Source organism: Tenebrio molitor, chromosome 4 (assembly GCF_963966145.1).
Source record: "Tenebrio molitor chromosome 4, icTenMoli1.1, whole genome shotgun sequence".
NCBI lineage: Eukaryota > Metazoa > Arthropoda > Insecta > Coleoptera > Tenebrionidae > Tenebrio > Tenebrio molitor.
In genome coordinates this window covers 6,501,976-6,518,888 of record NC_091049.1, presented here as the reverse complement: position 1 = coordinate 6,518,888, position 16,913 = coordinate 6,501,976, and the positions used below count along the sequence as shown (strand labels likewise).

Below are 16,913 nucleotides of genomic sequence, written 5' to 3'. Positions count from 1 at the left end.
AATTAGAAAATATTTGACACAGTGTCAGTGATTCGCCGTTGTTTGCAAGGGTAATATCACCAATGTCTTTACCGACAGTTATTTTGTTGTGATAAATTCTGCATTTCAACATTTAATTTCGTTTAGATTTGTAACGAAACAGAGGAACTAATTTGAAATGTACAAATTGTGTTGGAAATAAATGCAAAGCAGAGAAACACTCAAGGTCATCTACCTTCAACCCGACGCTAACCTGGAAGACATCCCGGAAGATTTCCAAAAATCCAGCACGTCCAACAATGATTTTACCACAGAAAAGGTCACTTTGTATTAAAATACGTTATTAGAGTCAGGATTTTGGAATTTATCTGACGAAATGCACGAACACAATTAAGCCGTCAACAATTCACGATTCGCGCTTGTTTCTGGGGATACCAACGTAAACACATTTATGGTGGCGCAATTGTAGAAATAGAACATTATTGTCATTTGAAGAATGAGTTAATTGTTACAATAGGAGTTAAAACTGTCGTTGTTGTAGCAGCTGAAACTGCAACGATTATGTTATATTGATACATCTGGATTGATGAAATTATTTGAGTTGCAGTTTTCACATTGGAAAATTCTGCACTTGGACATTTTGAACATTTTCTTGTCGATATAAATGTTCTGTGCACTTATATTGGAAAATTACAACGCAAAAGTTTTTCGAATGTTTTGAGCAAGATTTTTGCATGTAGATTATTAAATAATAATAAAAATTATATACCTAATAATACATTTCGAATTTAACCCATTCTCAAAACTAACATTACCTACTTGATTAACCTACTAAATAGCAATTTGTGTTTATAAGTGACAAATGACAAGTGACGATTATTGTAATTGTTGAAAAAAATATATGGATAATTGTTGCAATTTCTATTATTAGTGGTTGTGCCTTAACAATTATTTCAGCGTGTTGGCACCTAAAAAACATTTAATGTGTGAAGAGTTCATCCGCGAATTAAGAAGAAAGTGCAAGCAAAAAGTTTGACCAGTAAGTAATTTTGAAACTCAGTTTTTCTTCTTTCTTCCTATATTTTGATTATCATTTAAAAAAAATCGCAGTTAATGAAACTACCTACCACAGAAGTTGTGAATTAGAGCGGGAGATAATGTGCACGGTTTTTTATATTTAATTTTTTGAATATGTTCTAACCTCAATCTTTGGATGAGTTTTATACCAATACTGTAATAATTATTGTTTATACACAATGCCTTACACGTTGATTCTAATTGAAAGGATATATTTTTCAAGCTATTATAAAAAATCAAAGACGCAGAAACTCATCATATAAATGTTTTTACTTAAATTTTGTCATTATTTGGTATAAAAAAAATTGCTCAATCTTTATGTTTTATTGTTCCTGAGCGACTTGAGATGATCTTTCTTCATATTGTGTTTTGCAGGTTTTTGGGATCAGTTTTCGAAATTTGTCATCCACACTCCACAGATTCTCCAGCAGATTAATAACAAGATATTGTGATGACAAGTTCGTCACTCTATTTTGTAATCTGAACAACCAAGTTGTCTTGGTCATAAGTATTATTTTATTTAAATGAATCTTTAAATGTTTATCCAGTTGCCTTTTTTTTTACAAAACCATCACAATACCTAGAACTATAGGTATGTACAATGAGCCTGGCGGAATTGGAAAATGCACCCCACAATACATTTGCAACGCTAACGTATCGTATTGTTTTAAAATGAAATTATGAGTCCGTGATAGCTTTGCTTCCAATAATTTTATTTCTCACAATTGACATTTACGAAAAAGTTAAAAGACGACGATTCGAACCATCGAACGATGAAAAAAGAGACATAATCCTAATTTAAGGCGAATGCTTCTGCCGTTGATTAACTATATTTCACGTTTTTTAAATCAAAAAAACAAATATCTGCGTTAGCGATGCAAATGCATTGTGGGTTGCATTTTCAATTCCGTCAGGCTCATTATCTCTCGTGAAATACCCTGTATTTTGGTATTTGCGCCTTTAAAACATACGTTGACGCATCTCTATCATGTGAATTATGAGTTGCCTACCATAAGCAACATGCAGGGTTATTCATATAAGAGTACGAGCCTGACATGCATGCAACCCAAATTGCATTACAGGACCATGTTTTTTGTAATGTAAATGTAATTTGGGTTGCATGTTAGGCTCGTACGGCGGTTTTTGCGTTTTTGTATGCAGCTATGACAACTATACACGAAGCTCCATTCGGTATGCGCCGGAATTTGCCAACTAAGGGCGCCCGACTGTAATGGTATACGTCATTCACCTTCTGCTTAGTACTCAAAAGAACTTTGTTTTCTACCGGCGAAAACCAAACATGTCTTTTTGTCGAGTTTTTATACTCCTTCACCATTGCGACACAATTATGTCATGTTGCATAACTTCCAGCGATTAATGCTTTCAGCTCAAAGGTTGCGCTCAGTGAAACACAGTTTTTTACTTAACCGTTCTCTTTATTCGTACGAAATTTTAAACGCTCTAACAACCATAGCCTAATACAATAAATACAATAGTAACTCAGGCAACATTAAAGTAACCTGGAAAGAAATGAGTAGACTAAATATAGTATCACAATGTAGAAAATTGTTTTTATTGCCTTATTGGCGATGTAAAATCTGTAAAGAGAGACGATGTGAAAGAGATAAACACACTCTTGGGACTTTACCTTCTCCATTTGACCATGGCCTGAGGGAGGGTCGAGATGTCATCTTTGACCACGTACTGCCTCAGACCTAGAGTGTGAGTCTTGTAGTACTCATCCCAAGACAGTTCTTTCATGCTAAACGGAAACATCTTTCGATCAGCTTTTGTTAAACTATTCCACAGGTCTTGAGTGTTGGTGTTGTGGAACTTCCATTCGTTTGTGGAAAAATGCGAAATCACACTCTCGAATTTGGTGATTTTCTTGTAGATTTTCATCATCCTGGAAGCAACAATTCAGAAAGAACCAGGAGATGTCGAGTCGACATTACATGGGGGGTTTGCGCGCCAGAATCATTCCCAAGTCCATGAGCAAAGCCGGCAGATAGTGGAGGAAGATGCGGTACAACACGTGGACGTAATAGAAGCGGTTCATGGTCAGGGTGTAGTACCAGACACACCTGATCGTCGGTAGTTCCTCACCCCAGGTACTACACTGGTGCATGAAGTCTCTCCACGTGTGGTGGTTCTCGACGCTCGAGACGTAGTTGTAGATGGGGATTTCTTTGGGCTTTTCTATCGCCGTCTGGTAGGAGGCGGCGATCATGTGGTTGATGACGTAGTCGCCAGGTACTAGTTCGGCGGTTTTCGAGCTGTCGCAGTGCATGGTCTTGAGAAGGCCCGTGCCGGCCCCCACCACGATACCGGTGGCGCCGTACAGGTTGTCGATCCAGCTCCTGAGGGGCTCCTTGTACGTGGCTATGACTGCAAATTTTCCAATAGGGATTAGGTCATTAAGTGTGTCTAGGGTGAGGAAACAGGAACGAAAATTTTAGTTTTAATTACCTACTGCTGGTCGCACCACGCACACCGGGAGCCCTTTGCCATACACCCGCACCGCATCCTCTGCAACCGCCTTGGTGAAGGTGTAAGTGTTGGGCCAATCCCCAATCAACCTGAAACTCAACAGTCACTCCCGAATTCCTCCACCTCACCAAACCACAGACCTCACGGTCTCATCCAGAACAATCTTCTCCGGCGTCTTCTCCACCATCTCGATGAGCTCGTCGGCCCTGATGGGCGGCTTGTAGAAGGCCTCGCAGATCTCCTTCTGGTTACAGTTGGTGTAAGCCGTGCTGACGTGCACGAAGGCCTCCAGGTTCTTGCACTTGGCGGCGATCTGGAGAAGATCTCGAGTGCCGCGCACGTTGATAGCCGTCGCCACCGTCATCTTCTCGTCGAATCGCACGGTGGCGGCAACGTGGAAGAACACGTTCACCTGTGGAGTGAAAATAGTTTAGCAACAACTCCCGGGAGAGGTTTGCAGATCGACCTTTTCGATGATGGTGGCGCGGTCTGCAGGGCTCAGGCCTAGGTCGGGGAGGGAGGCGTCGCCCTTCATCACGCTTATTTTGTGGACGAATTTCGGGAAGAGCTTGGTCAAAGGTCCAAATATCTGAAACAAAAAAAGTTTCATGAGTGTGATGGAAGAAGAGTCAGCGGTTATTAGGAAACTGCGGAAGACTACGAATGACGAGAAGAGGTGGGTGATGGGGTCACCAAGCACAAGAATGCGTCGCTTAGATGGATTGAAGAAGATTTGGGCACCTCCAGTAGGGAAATATTTTGACCAAAGATTTTTGGCGAAACATCTGAGTAGAAGATAATATTGCTCATTGTAAAACAAAGGTTTCTGGGTTGAGGAATTTACGAGTTTGACTGTCTTAACCTCATTGTTCAGTCTATGAATATCTGTTTTCTTCAGAAATAGGAAACGTCATCTGTATAAGACAATTTCTATTTGTACAGAGTGTCTGTAAATGTATATGGGATCCTAGTAGGCGTTGAAAGTTTGTCGACTTTTTCATCAAAAATTCAATTATGTTAGTATGATCTACGATATGCAACCCTCAGAACAAATTAGTTTTACTGGTTGCCTAGGTTGACAAAATGGGTGCTTTACAAAGAAAATGAAATAAAGATAAAATAATGAAATGCATTATTGATAGGGCTCAATTCTCAACACTCAACAAACTACGTATTTATTGTACACTTAAGAAGAAGATAAATAACATCAGTGACTTAGTTAAAAAAGTAACAATGAAAATTAAAGCAATAGCTCGAAGAGTCCTCTATTTTGCTCTAAACATCCTCACTCTCACTTTCTTATTTTCAAAAATATTTTGTAGCATCTGTTCATTGAGTTACGGCCAGGAACGCAAGAAACAACAAAGCAGGACTTCGAAACAAAATGAGGTTAAGTTGGCTTTGTGTTGACAGCTTTTGAATATTTGACAGTTTGCGATTAGTATTTCATGAATTTGAACGAGGTGTGAAATTCAAATTCCAGAATCATCTGCGATCCTACATTCTTTTATGGACAGTCTGTATGTATACAGGACTCGATGAGTGTGCAAGTGATCTGTTTCAAATTTCTTTAGCGAACTTACTACTTTAGTGATCTCATAATATTTAATACAAAATGAATCCAGGTGTGCCAATACGTATGATGCAAATAAATGATGCATAAAATGGTATGTGAAACTAGCAATGAGAAAGTATCTTGCCAATGCCCAAGAATAGTTGCACATAAGTTTAAAAAATATTGCCTTTCTCTTTTTCGTCATAAAAAGCTGCTTATATAAAAATATTTTTATGTTTCGCTATAGGTATGCAACAGGAAATTGTAGCTTTCTATACTATTGGAAACAACTCTATGCAATAAAATATTCAGATGTAATTTTTCTTGTGCCTGGATTATTTTCCCCAGTTGCTGTAGAAATAAGCACGAGTCGCAGACTTATCTTTATCTCCGGAGAACAACAAAAGCATGAAGAGCACCGAAACTAATTCGTATACACGTGGGAGATTCGACAAGAAAATCGCACATCAACACCAAATCGTTACTCGAGGTGTGTTTATTGTACATGTCAAACCTGTAATGTTCCTGTTTTTGTGGTAACAGTGATTAAAAAAATGTTTTGGCCTGAAGCATGCAAAAAATGTTCCGGTTATGAATTTTTTGGAATGGTCAAAACTTTCTGGAAATTTTTGATGTTGCCATGATAGCCGTACCAAATTTTCTGTTGCACAAATTACACATTTTTGACAAGTCGCTGAGTAGTATCATAGTCTATACAGGGTGTCTCAGCTAAGACTTTCGAGCCTAATAACTCAGTTATTTTCCAGCGGATTTTTGTGAAATTTAAAATCCAGATATTTTAGACGGTGAAGAATAAAATCCCATTAATGCAATCACCCGATTCTTAAAAACGTAATTTTTACATGCCTTTTTAAAGTGTTGAATCAATTAAGATTTACATAAAAAATTGATCGTCAATAAAAAATGCTGTAGGGAAAAACTCGTCCTTGAAAGACGTCTAGTTTGCAAGAAAAAAGCAAACAATTGTGTTAAACGTGGCTGCAAATGCAAAAACATAGACGCGTATGAAACAAACGCGCAATTTTGCAGAATTTTGGTCATCCCTTTTCGCAGAAGCGCAGGTGACATATTTGACGTTTATCTTGCTAACCTTACAAACACTTACAAAGTTAAAGACAACATTTGGACGTAATTTATTATACTGGATGCTTTAATTCTTCCATGAAGGACTAAAACACGATCGGGATATTTTAGCAGGGTAATTTAGTTCACATACGCTTCCTGTGTCTTCAAATAAATTAACGACTCTCTTAACCTTACATTTTGTAAAGCCTACATTTGGATAGTGTTCCACGAGAAAACGAACTGTGTCATTGAAGCTCTTACGACACTCTCCATAGGCAAAATTTTTTTCCTTTTTCAACAATATTAAAATTTCTGCCGCTGTAGTCTATTTTTAGAGTATTTTCAGTAAATTTTCACAATTTGACGTTTCTAATAAAGCGCGCCCAATTTTAACAGACTTTAAAGGGTGTACAAAATGTTGTTTGGCAATTAATCATCAATTGTTTCAAAAGGTAACTGCTCAAATACATTCAAATTTTACATTCATTTTTTTACGACAAAATCTAATCTTTTCGTTGAATCAGATAAGTGATTTACTTAATTGTTTGTGTAGACCCCTATTTTTTAATGTTTAACAATCTAATAATAATCGCGCATAATTTTCGATAAAGGAAACATGCGTTAAAATTACATTTTTTAACTTGAGGTAATTTTATTGTTACTAATTGAACCTTCACGGCCTAAAATATCTGGATTTTAAATTTCATAAAAATCCGTTGGCAAATAACCGAGATATTAGGCTCGAAAGTCTTAGCTGAGACAACCTGTAGTTGTCAAAAAGCGAAGCCAATCTGTTTATGGATTTTAATGTAAATTCATTCATTATATTCTCTCATCAAATAGACACTCGTGATATGATTAATAATCCATGATCTGACTCGTGAAACCAGAGCAGCACTCATCCAACAGACCTGTCGAGTCTGCAGCTTGGTTTCACTCGTGAGGTCACCAATGATTATTCAATCGCAACGAATTAAAAAATAAATTGTAATCAAATAATAATGTTTGTTGAATTATATAACAATTACTTGCGATAATGTTAACAGCATACTCGTAATTAATTACCAACACGATTTTTTTCACTTTTAACGTAATGCGAACAATGTAACTGCTTAATTAAAGCATTGTTGTTCATGCAGTAGAAATAATTGCTTTGTGCGTTTAAGCAAACATAACAATTTTTCAGGTGCCGCAAACAAGCATACGTAAATTCTAATTCTATTTTTTTTCCCAAACTGTTTTTTTTTTTTTGTTGGTGGAGTTCAACACAAAGACACCACAAGCAATTACCCGCGCATTTTTTTTTATTTTGCTTCGCATCATAAATCTTAACAACTCCCACCTGACGCACGTGAAATCCCACATTTCGAGAACAATGTGTACATTCTTACCGGATCCGCGAACAACTTGTCCATCCTCAGGTGCGCCTCCTCGCCCCTTTTCGACCTGACCACGACGTACACGTTGTCCACGTCCGGACAGGCCCTCAGGAGCTTCTCGACGAGGAGCTTGCCCAGGAAACCGGTTCCACCCGTCACCAGGACGTTCTTGTTTTTGTAAAAGTCTACGATTTTCGAGTTTTCAACGGGACACCATTTGATCTCGCCGTCTTCGCGCATCAGACGCAAAGTTTCCGCCGCGTGGCTCATTTTGCGGAGGAGCCGTTCACTTGCGGTTCGCGATTAATTTCTTGCGGTGCTCACGGAAGTTTAATGTGTGACCTACTGGGGGCGGGGCGAGGAGAATGTGGAACGGGGCTTTATTAGCCGACTTTAAATTAATGAGAAGACAAAAAATGTGTTCTGTGAAAATTCAATTGTGAAGTATAATGATCCAGCTAATTTTAATACATACATATTTATAAAAATTATCTAATTTAAGTTTTTCATTATTGTATTTACCTACTTTGTTCATTTTTTTCACTTAAATTTTACCTACTAGGTTGTAGAAGACAAAGCAATTTTAAAAAATTGTATCTAAAAAATAAATGTCATTTTACTTTTTGACAGAATTTTTTTAAATATTTTTTCCGAGTTCTACATGAAGCCAGTAGCGCGTGGTTAAAATTTGGTCACACATTTCAATAACACCCTGTATATCAACATCGACACTTTTAATGTGGTAATAAATAACTAGCAATTTTATTATTTTTATTATTCTTCCTATCCCACCTCCACCCGGCGGCACGGCAATTTTGCCGGAGTACATACACTATTACGGATAATACTATCAAGTAATAGTGCAGTGCTTATCAACATAATTACCGGCGTCTCGCCTCCGCATTTTGACTTTTTTGTGTTTTATGTTCTGTGTCAATGTTAAGGAATTTCCTCACGATGTGACATGAGTATAATAATATACCTTTTTGAATTTCAACCACCAATGTGTTCTCTAAGTCCAAAATTTTTAAATTTTTAAAAAGAGATTGCGGTACTATTCCTGTTGCTGAAATTATAAATGGTAAAATCGAAATTTTTTCTAAACACCAAAGATTTCTCATAGCAACGGAGAGTTCTAAATATTTATTAATTTTTGTATTATATGTCTGTGTTATATTGTGTGAATTTGGAACAGCTATATCTAAAAGATATGCTTGCTTTTGTTGTTTATTTAAAATAATAATGTCTGGTCTGTTATGCTGAATGTGAATGTCAGTTAAAACTGTCCGATCAAAATATAATTTGTAATTGTCATTTTCTAAACAACTTTCTGGTTTATAAATGTAATGTGGTTGTGTATCCTTTAATAAATTGAATTTAACTGCTAAATTCATGTGTATAATTTTTGCGAATATATCATGACGTTTTTTATATTCGCTTTGAGCCAAAACGGTGCAAGAAGAAATGATATGTTCAATGGTTTCCCCTTCAGTTCCGCAAATCCTACATTTATCAATGATCGATTGTAAACCGCATATGTGTTTTTTATAATTTCTTGTATTTATAACACGATCTTGTATTGCAAATATAAAACCCTCAGTCTCAGGATGAATATTTGATTTTTTAAGCCATGCATCAGAAGCTTGAATATTAATTTCTGGCTGTTCTAGCTCTTTAAAATATCTCCCATGTAAAGACTTTTGTTTTATATTTGCTATAGTGTCAGGTATATTTGGCTCAACAATATCTGAAATTATATTATCACTTAAATTTAAAGGTGTGTAGCCTTTATCCGCTGAAACCAAAGCATTAAAAAAAGTGTTATCACGAGCTCTATTGAGAAAATAATTTTTTAGTGAAGTAATTTGATTATGTTGTAGAATTTCTAGATTTGAAAAACCCCTACCACCATTTTCGCGTGGTAAATTAAATCTTTCAATAGCAGATTTGGGGTGATGTTTACAATGACGTTTTCCTGTTCTGATTAATGGAATCAAAAATTAAATTCATCAACTGTCATTTTGACATTTCTAGCCAAATTACATACCTACGTGGATTACTAAATAAAATCACATTATAAATGGTATCAAGTGGTCAGCGTAATTAGTATTCTTGGTTGCGTACAAAATAAATTCAGAAATAAACCTTATGTGACTTGCCCTGTATAATTTTTTTTCGAAAACAAATTTTGAAGTGTTATAAAAATTTATCTAACAGACTGATTGGTAAAAAACAATGAATGAAAAGTGCAATACAAAGGGAATAAAAACATTCAGTTTTACGTTTCCAGTTTAAAAAAGTTTTTAGATTTATAAAATTGCATTGAACGTGAACGGCACGACAAAATAAAAGGGGGACAAATGCCAATTCAATTTTGCAAATTCAAAGAAACTTTGTTTAGAAACATTGTTGTAATTGATGAGTACTATCACCAGTTAAAATAAATTTCCTTTTTTCTGTTACACCCTGTATATGATAATCTTCTGTAAAAATGTGTACAAAAACATAAAGACAATAACATATTTTTTATCGCTCTAGAAGTCCACAATAATTTCCCAGAGCATTTCAATGATTTACATACAATGATTTTTTAAATTTACCGATCTGACGTTAATTCAAATTTTACAACACCCAACTTAACAAACAATCGAAAGATGGAATATTTTGTCGAAAGCAGTGGTAAATTTCTAAAGGAACAAAATTGCTTTAAAATGACTCGATTACCGAAAGTGGACATTTAAAAATGATTATCGAATCGGTGGAACGAAGATCGTTTTCCACTTTCTTCACAGTTGATGAAGATTATCAAAAAGCGACAGACGAGGGTTAGTGCCGTTGACCCTGCCAGAAATTAGAATGTAATACATAATTATTCTTCTTCGATTTTATTATAAGTTAACAGAGCAAAGATAAACTTGTGCATCTGCTTCATCTTGGTCGTTATTTTTTTTTGCCCCCAGACATGTTAATTTGTGCAGTTATCTTTCTGTTATGTTGACACACTTCTCCGTAGACTTTTATAACGCGCTAATTAAAGAAATGCACATCGCGCTTTCTCCCTACGTCTGCATCAACAGTTGACCTTGAAATAATAGTAGCAGTGATCGAAGGTGATTTAAATATTTACATTGCAAACTTCAAACATCGCGGTCCGTTTAAGCAATCGAAAACAAGCGCCAAGTCCTTTGAAAATATTTGTTTTTCGAGAAGGGCACATCACGTGGTGTCGCGCCCGTACGAGCGCCGTGTAATCGCGACTCCGCCTACGCCCTTCTCGTTCTTTTTAAGTACTACACATGCCGGCGAATCAATGTGATTAATTTACCTCGTCGGAGTAGAGTTTGTCGATTCTGCTGTGCGCGTCTTCGCCCTTCTTGGGTCTGACCAGGATGTAGACGGTGTCGAGGTCCGGACACGCCCTCAGGAGCTTCTCCACCACGAGTTTCCCCAAGAATCCTGTGGCCCCCGTGACGAAGACGCTCTTCCCTTTGTAGAAGTCGGCGATTTTTGAGCCCTCCAAGGGACACCACTTCACCTCGCCACACTCGCGCATCAAACGCATGGATTCCGCGGCGTATCTCATATTCAAAGTTGAAACAATTTTCGAAAAAAAAAAATTTACCTACGGATGTGCACGCACAGTCACCGACCGATTTATTGTCGGTGCGTCCGGGACGCACGTGGAGTTATAGTTCGACGATGACCTTGCATAATGGAAATGGTGAATCTGCTGGTGGGGAAATTTCTTTTTCGGTGTAAATTTCCGTCGTTACGGCTCTGGAAAACGTCTCGACTTGAGTTTCCGGCGTTTCATCGACCGGAAAGAGTTGTTTTCCGAAATTCTTGTTCTGGCCAAAAATGGTTTACTCTCCCTCCAATTGTTTTCGTCGATGTGGCCATGGCCTTAGCAAATTACACTTGGAAATTTGTACATTGTGGTCATTACCAAGACGAATAATGAGTCTGTTGTTGTCATTCGTTAGTTTTTTTGGTATAATAAAAATCTTTATTGGAGACATGTTTTTCGCATTTATAACGACTGTTAAAACCACTTCTGGTTTGGTCATGAGAGTCACTACCAAGATTTTTTTTTTGTGTAATTGTTACTATTGTTTATTTGTCAACATTTGTCTCTCGTATACGAGGACGTTTAAGATTCAGTTATTTTTAGTTGGTCTCGGTGTCATTTCAATACAATTTGGACTTAATAAATGTGCGTCAGAAGAGTACAAAGACAGGTAACGAATTATAAAATCTGATGATATGACGTTACGGAATTTTCACTGAAAAATTTAAATAACTTAGATAAGCAAAACCGGTGAACTGATAGGTCACTAGGACTGGAACGTTAAATTTTCCACATTCCAGTTTCTTCTTTTTGTGCGTTGTGAACTTATTTAAATGAAGTAGTATTTAACGTTTTCACGTTCTTCAATATCTAGCAACTTGCGTCATTATTCACTGTTTAACCTGGTTTAATTTTGCCCATCTCATCATCGTAGAATATAAAAAAAAGAGAAATCATATCTAACATCCCGAAAAAGAACCGTTCAATATTTTTTTGTTTTAATCCTGTTTTTTTTTCTAGTTTTCTTTCACCAACCATCTGTTTATTGTTTATTTATTTCTCCTAACTAATTCTTAATTTATCTTTCAACATGTCAAGGTTAGTCCCACTCAGATACGGATTTATTGTTATTAAAAAAATTTTAAAAAAGGCACAGCATCCAGGCCGGATATTTCTATCTAAAATGCATTCACGTTGTTTTGGCATAATGGGAGGCCATGGAAACTTTGTATTCAATTTGGTAGTAAAGTTGTCTGTTGACGTGGGTTAAATTTTTCTAAATTTGAGGTTATAAATAGCGTCAATGTCTAGTGCATAGTTGTCAGTTTTACTAGTTTGCAGTAGAATAATACTCAGACATCGCGGGAAATTCAGCACCGTGTTATGTTTATTTTGATAGGTCCGCATGTCAGGCCAAAACAACGTTTTTATTGTAAAAAAAATTTGAAAAAACTGTGTTTGATATCTCGTTTAAACGGCATTTTGTAGCACTTACTCCTTCAGGCACTCCTCGCAAGTCAGTCGTGCCCTAAACCCGTGCGTGCTACAAAATACTTCTTAAAAGACTCGTATCATAATATACTATTATAAAACTCGTGTCAGCACTACTGAAATGAGACGAAAATTGATTATTTATTCAAATTCCAAGCAAATGATTTATTGCATACCTTGTTTATGGTTTTTAAAAACTACAAATGCTTTCACAAATGATTGGAAAAATCAGTTTAGAGTGAGTGAACAAGAACGTTCCACTGACCATCGTAGAGGTTTTGGATTATCTCATGGGCTATGAGTCATATCTACGCACACGGCGAATATCGGTCTCAAGTAAGCGCTACAAACTGATCGGAAAACATCGTCATTCGTTACGTTAGTTTCGTCTCTCTCTCGTTCAGTTTTCATTTGTTTTCTTTTTGTCTTTGTACTCTATCTACCATTTTTTCTTCTTTCACTTTATGTTTTTATTTCATTCCGTCTAACTTATTTCCATAATTTTTCTTTGTTTATTTCTTCTGTTTTTTTTCCACATTCAATTTTTTTATTGTTTATTTATTTGTCCTAACTAGTTTTAAAATTGTTTTTCAATATGTCGAGGCCAATCTCACTTAATTACAGATTGATTATTACAAAGAAAAATAGATAAAAAAGAAGGCACGACGTCGAGGCCGCCTGCACTTACCATTACGGATTTTCGTATCAAATAAAATAATGATCATTCCTTTGAACATCTATTATTAGTGTTTTTTAATACTAATCTGCTTCAGCAATTGCTCTTTTGTTTGTTCTTTTTTTGCTTTTTTGCTTTGCGCTTATTCATATATTTTTTCTCAACATACTTATACTTATTTATATCCCAATGGTGAAGAAAATTTCTTGGAATAAACTACTAATTAAATTTTAATTACATAAATATACTCTACTTTATCATCTTTTCCTTTCTTATTTTACTTTTTCATCTGTTTTTCATTTCATTCTTCCTATCGCATTTCCACTATTTTTCATTTTTTAATTTTGTTTATACAATTTCTTTGACCATACAACTATCCTATTCATGATGAAACATTTCAAAGAAATTAAAATTGTTAATTAATTACACTTTCGTCCTAATTAGTTTTAGTACATTGTTCTGTAAATCTGATTTTGATGGTTACAGTAGGTGGCGCCCTCTTTGCACTCTCATTTAACCCATACAAGAAGTAATTAACAAAATTAATTACGTCTATAATTTTCTTTAATTTCCAATTAAACCAGTAGAATTAATTTTGCATTTTTTTTACAAAACAATATACTGTCGTAAGAGTTGCAACAATTAGAATTTTGCTCCCGTACAGTAGTGACATTTGTATAACGCGTGGGGTAGCTAAACTACCATTCCGGTTCCAAACCTGAATCCACCTTCTCCCACAACCCTCATAAAAGTTTTCTACTCGGCGAACAACCCTCCACCAAGGACGCACATTAATTTTTACCGAGTCTTGGAATTGGTATCGGGTTAATAAACATCTGCAGCATCCGCCGTATCGTTTCCAACAACAAAACAAAAGACGCATCCCGAAGGACCGTTGGGACTAACGATGACCAGGTCTGTTATTGTCCTTTTCCATTGTTGGGATTTTCTCACACTGGTCAGGCCAGTATGCAAATGAGGGGTCAGCGTTTTTAAAAAAATCTCCCTTAGAATCGACCCCCTTAGATTTGGTCAAACCGGTTAAGAGAAGCATTTTTATTTTTAGGGGTCATCCTGAAAGGGTTGCGACGCCATCCAGGTAAAATATAATTTGACCGGGTGGTTGGTCTATTGTCGGACGGGGTCCGAACGGAATAATGTTAATCAAACTGTGATTCCGGCGGTGGTGAGGTGAGTTCAAAGGGGTGGAATTTTCAAAGAATTTGCAAAAGTGAAAAATCAGTTGTACATTTTTGTAGATGATTTAAACTAACAAAACAATTACTACGGGAACTAGAAGAACTTTAGAATATGTATTTTATTAAAAAAACACATTTGGTTTTTAAAAACCTTTTTGAAAATTTATAGGATGTTCTCGGTTTGTATTGTTTGTTCATTGATCCGAAGTGTTGCATAATTTTCAAAAAAATCCAAAATTTTTGACATTTTCAAACATTTGCAAAATAATTTTCAAAATATTTGGTAAACACTATTTTTTTTCGGGGAATTTACGTTGCCAGGAACGTATGAGACCCAATCCGTCGTGTTTAGAAATTTTTTTTTTTAGAATTTCTATTGCAATATCAAAAATGTTCGTCATATACAGTGTGTCCAAAAAATGTGGAAACACCCAAATGAAAAAGTAACGCATAATTTTTGAAAAAAATCTAAAGACAGGTCAATTAGTGTTTTAAAAAACCTTCTGCTGATAGTGACTGTTCGGTCTTTTCGATGACTTTGAAAAAGTTATTATGTTATAAAAAAATTTGCTGAAATAATAGAAAACGTCCAAAACGAATTTTATTATCGTTTATGATATTGTCAAGATCTTCAAGGACAACATTTTGAACATTTATTGTAAGAATTATAGTTGCCTTTCAAAATTAAAGTTTTCTTTATTTTCTAACCAATTAGGTTTTTTCAGGAAATTTCTTAGTAAATTGAAAATTTTTTTGACCGTCGGGTAGACAATTAAAATATCTATTAACAACGGTAGTAAAAATGCGACGTTGCCATTTAAAAAACCTCTGATGACATCATAACTCTTTCAAGGTCATCAAAAACAGCAAACAGATACCATCAACAGAAAGCTTTTTGAAAACACTAGTTCACCTGTTTTTGCGTTTTTCTCGAAAATCATTCGTTTCTATTTTATTGGGGTGTTTCCAGACTGTATAGTAAAAACGTTTTAGACGTGGATTGTCAAAGTCAAGGCCGCTTGAATCTTATGATTGAACTGTACGTTAGTGAGAAATCTGTCATAAATTCCACATACTTTATACGCGCGCCTAATTACTTTTTCTTGTAGTGCCAACGTAACGACTAGTCCACAATCCACATCTATACCGTTCAGGCAATATATTCAATTTTATATAAATACAATTTTAAATTTAAAAAAAACCTGACTTATAGGTATCTAAACAAAATTAAGACATCTGTATGAACTTTGTTGTGGTCAGTAACGTCGAAAATCCCAGTTTTAGTTTTACATATTTTTGTTGTGAATGGCAGTGCATTCAACCGATGCAAGTCATTTGTTGTTTCTGAAGAGGTCAACAACAATTTACGTCACCTTCCAGACGTTTTCAACAATGCACTTTTCGTTCAGTACTTTGGTTTAAAAATCTAACAGGATTATTCTTCGCAAAAAACGAATTGCTGCATGTTTTTTTTAATGTTTTTCGACGGGGGACTTTCATGCTTTGCAAGTGAAGGTAAAGCGCAATTGTACATTTTAATATCTGCTCCATTTTAGACTCTCATAAATATGGATTCGACTTTGAAGCAAAAATTATCCTTTTTCCCCTTGCTCCAAATTAAAATATTAAAATCAACTTGCATATTAATTTCTCCTTGTGTGGTAAACTAATGTCGTAACAATGGCGACGATGAGTGTTAAAAAGATGCAATAGAAATAGAGGATCTGAATTATTTGCTATTTGCTTTTAGTGATAGTTGGGCCAATTATGCTTTTCAAGTACATTTAAATTTCAATTGTTGTTACGTCCATGAACTTAACCCAACGGAATAAATTTTCCTTTGTCCTCGTATAATGTGGAACCAAGAAAAATACAGTTTTTGGTTTTACGCGTTCAGTTGAGTAAGAATTTCTATTTTTCTGAATCTGTGAACGTGAAGCCAAAGCAAACTTTTTCAGTTAGTAAATTATTGTTTATTTACAATTTTTATTGCGTTATAAACATTTTTAATCAGTCCTGAAGACTGCGTAAGTGGGTCAAAGGTCCGAAGCTTGTTCTTAAAATTTACATAGTATAGTGCTTGTAACTTCCTAAGGAATTCTGACTTAAACCCTAAATAAACCGAACAAAGACCCTACTTAAAGAAATTTATTGTCATATTGTGCCTGTCAATCACTAGAGGGTCTCCGACAAATATTTTGAGTACTACCCCAGGTATTTTTTTTCTCCGAGGCCGGCTAGTGATTGACAGGTACAATATCACAATAAATTTCTTTAAGTAGGGTCTTTGTTCGGTTTATTTATGACTTAAGCCAAAACTCCTTAGGAAGATAAAAATACTATATTCGGACTACATTTTTCCACCATTTCTCTTTTTTGTACTTTTTTAAGTAAGTGTACATTTGTTATTGTA

The 16,913-nt window shown here is 35.5% G+C and overlaps 1 protein-coding gene across 2 annotated transcripts; it reads right to left on the bottom strand.

The window, feature by feature from the left end:
- Nucleotides 1-2,471: 2,471 nt before the first annotated feature.
- Nucleotides 2,472-11,240, bottom strand: LOC138128410 (fatty acyl-CoA reductase wat-like). Of its 2 annotated transcripts, none has more exons than XM_069044616.1 (7): nucleotides 10,892-11,240; nucleotides 4,013-4,135; nucleotides 3,687-3,958; nucleotides 3,526-3,635; nucleotides 3,012-3,444; nucleotides 2,705-2,962; nucleotides 2,472-2,654 (listed from the first exon to the last, which is right to left on the bottom strand). In XM_069044616.1, the coding sequence occupies exons 1-7, from the start codon at nucleotides 11,147-11,149 to the stop codon at nucleotides 2,567-2,569; spliced, it is 1,542 nt and encodes a 513-aa protein (XP_068900717.1). In that variant the 5' UTR covers nucleotides 11,150-11,240; the 3' UTR covers nucleotides 2,472-2,566. The 2 variants fall into 2 exon arrangements, with proteins under 2 accessions (XP_068900717.1, XP_068900718.1); XM_069044617.1 differs by lacking the exon at nucleotides 10,892-11,240 and adding an exon at nucleotides 7,579-7,872.
- Nucleotides 11,241-16,913: the final 5,673 nt, after the last annotated feature.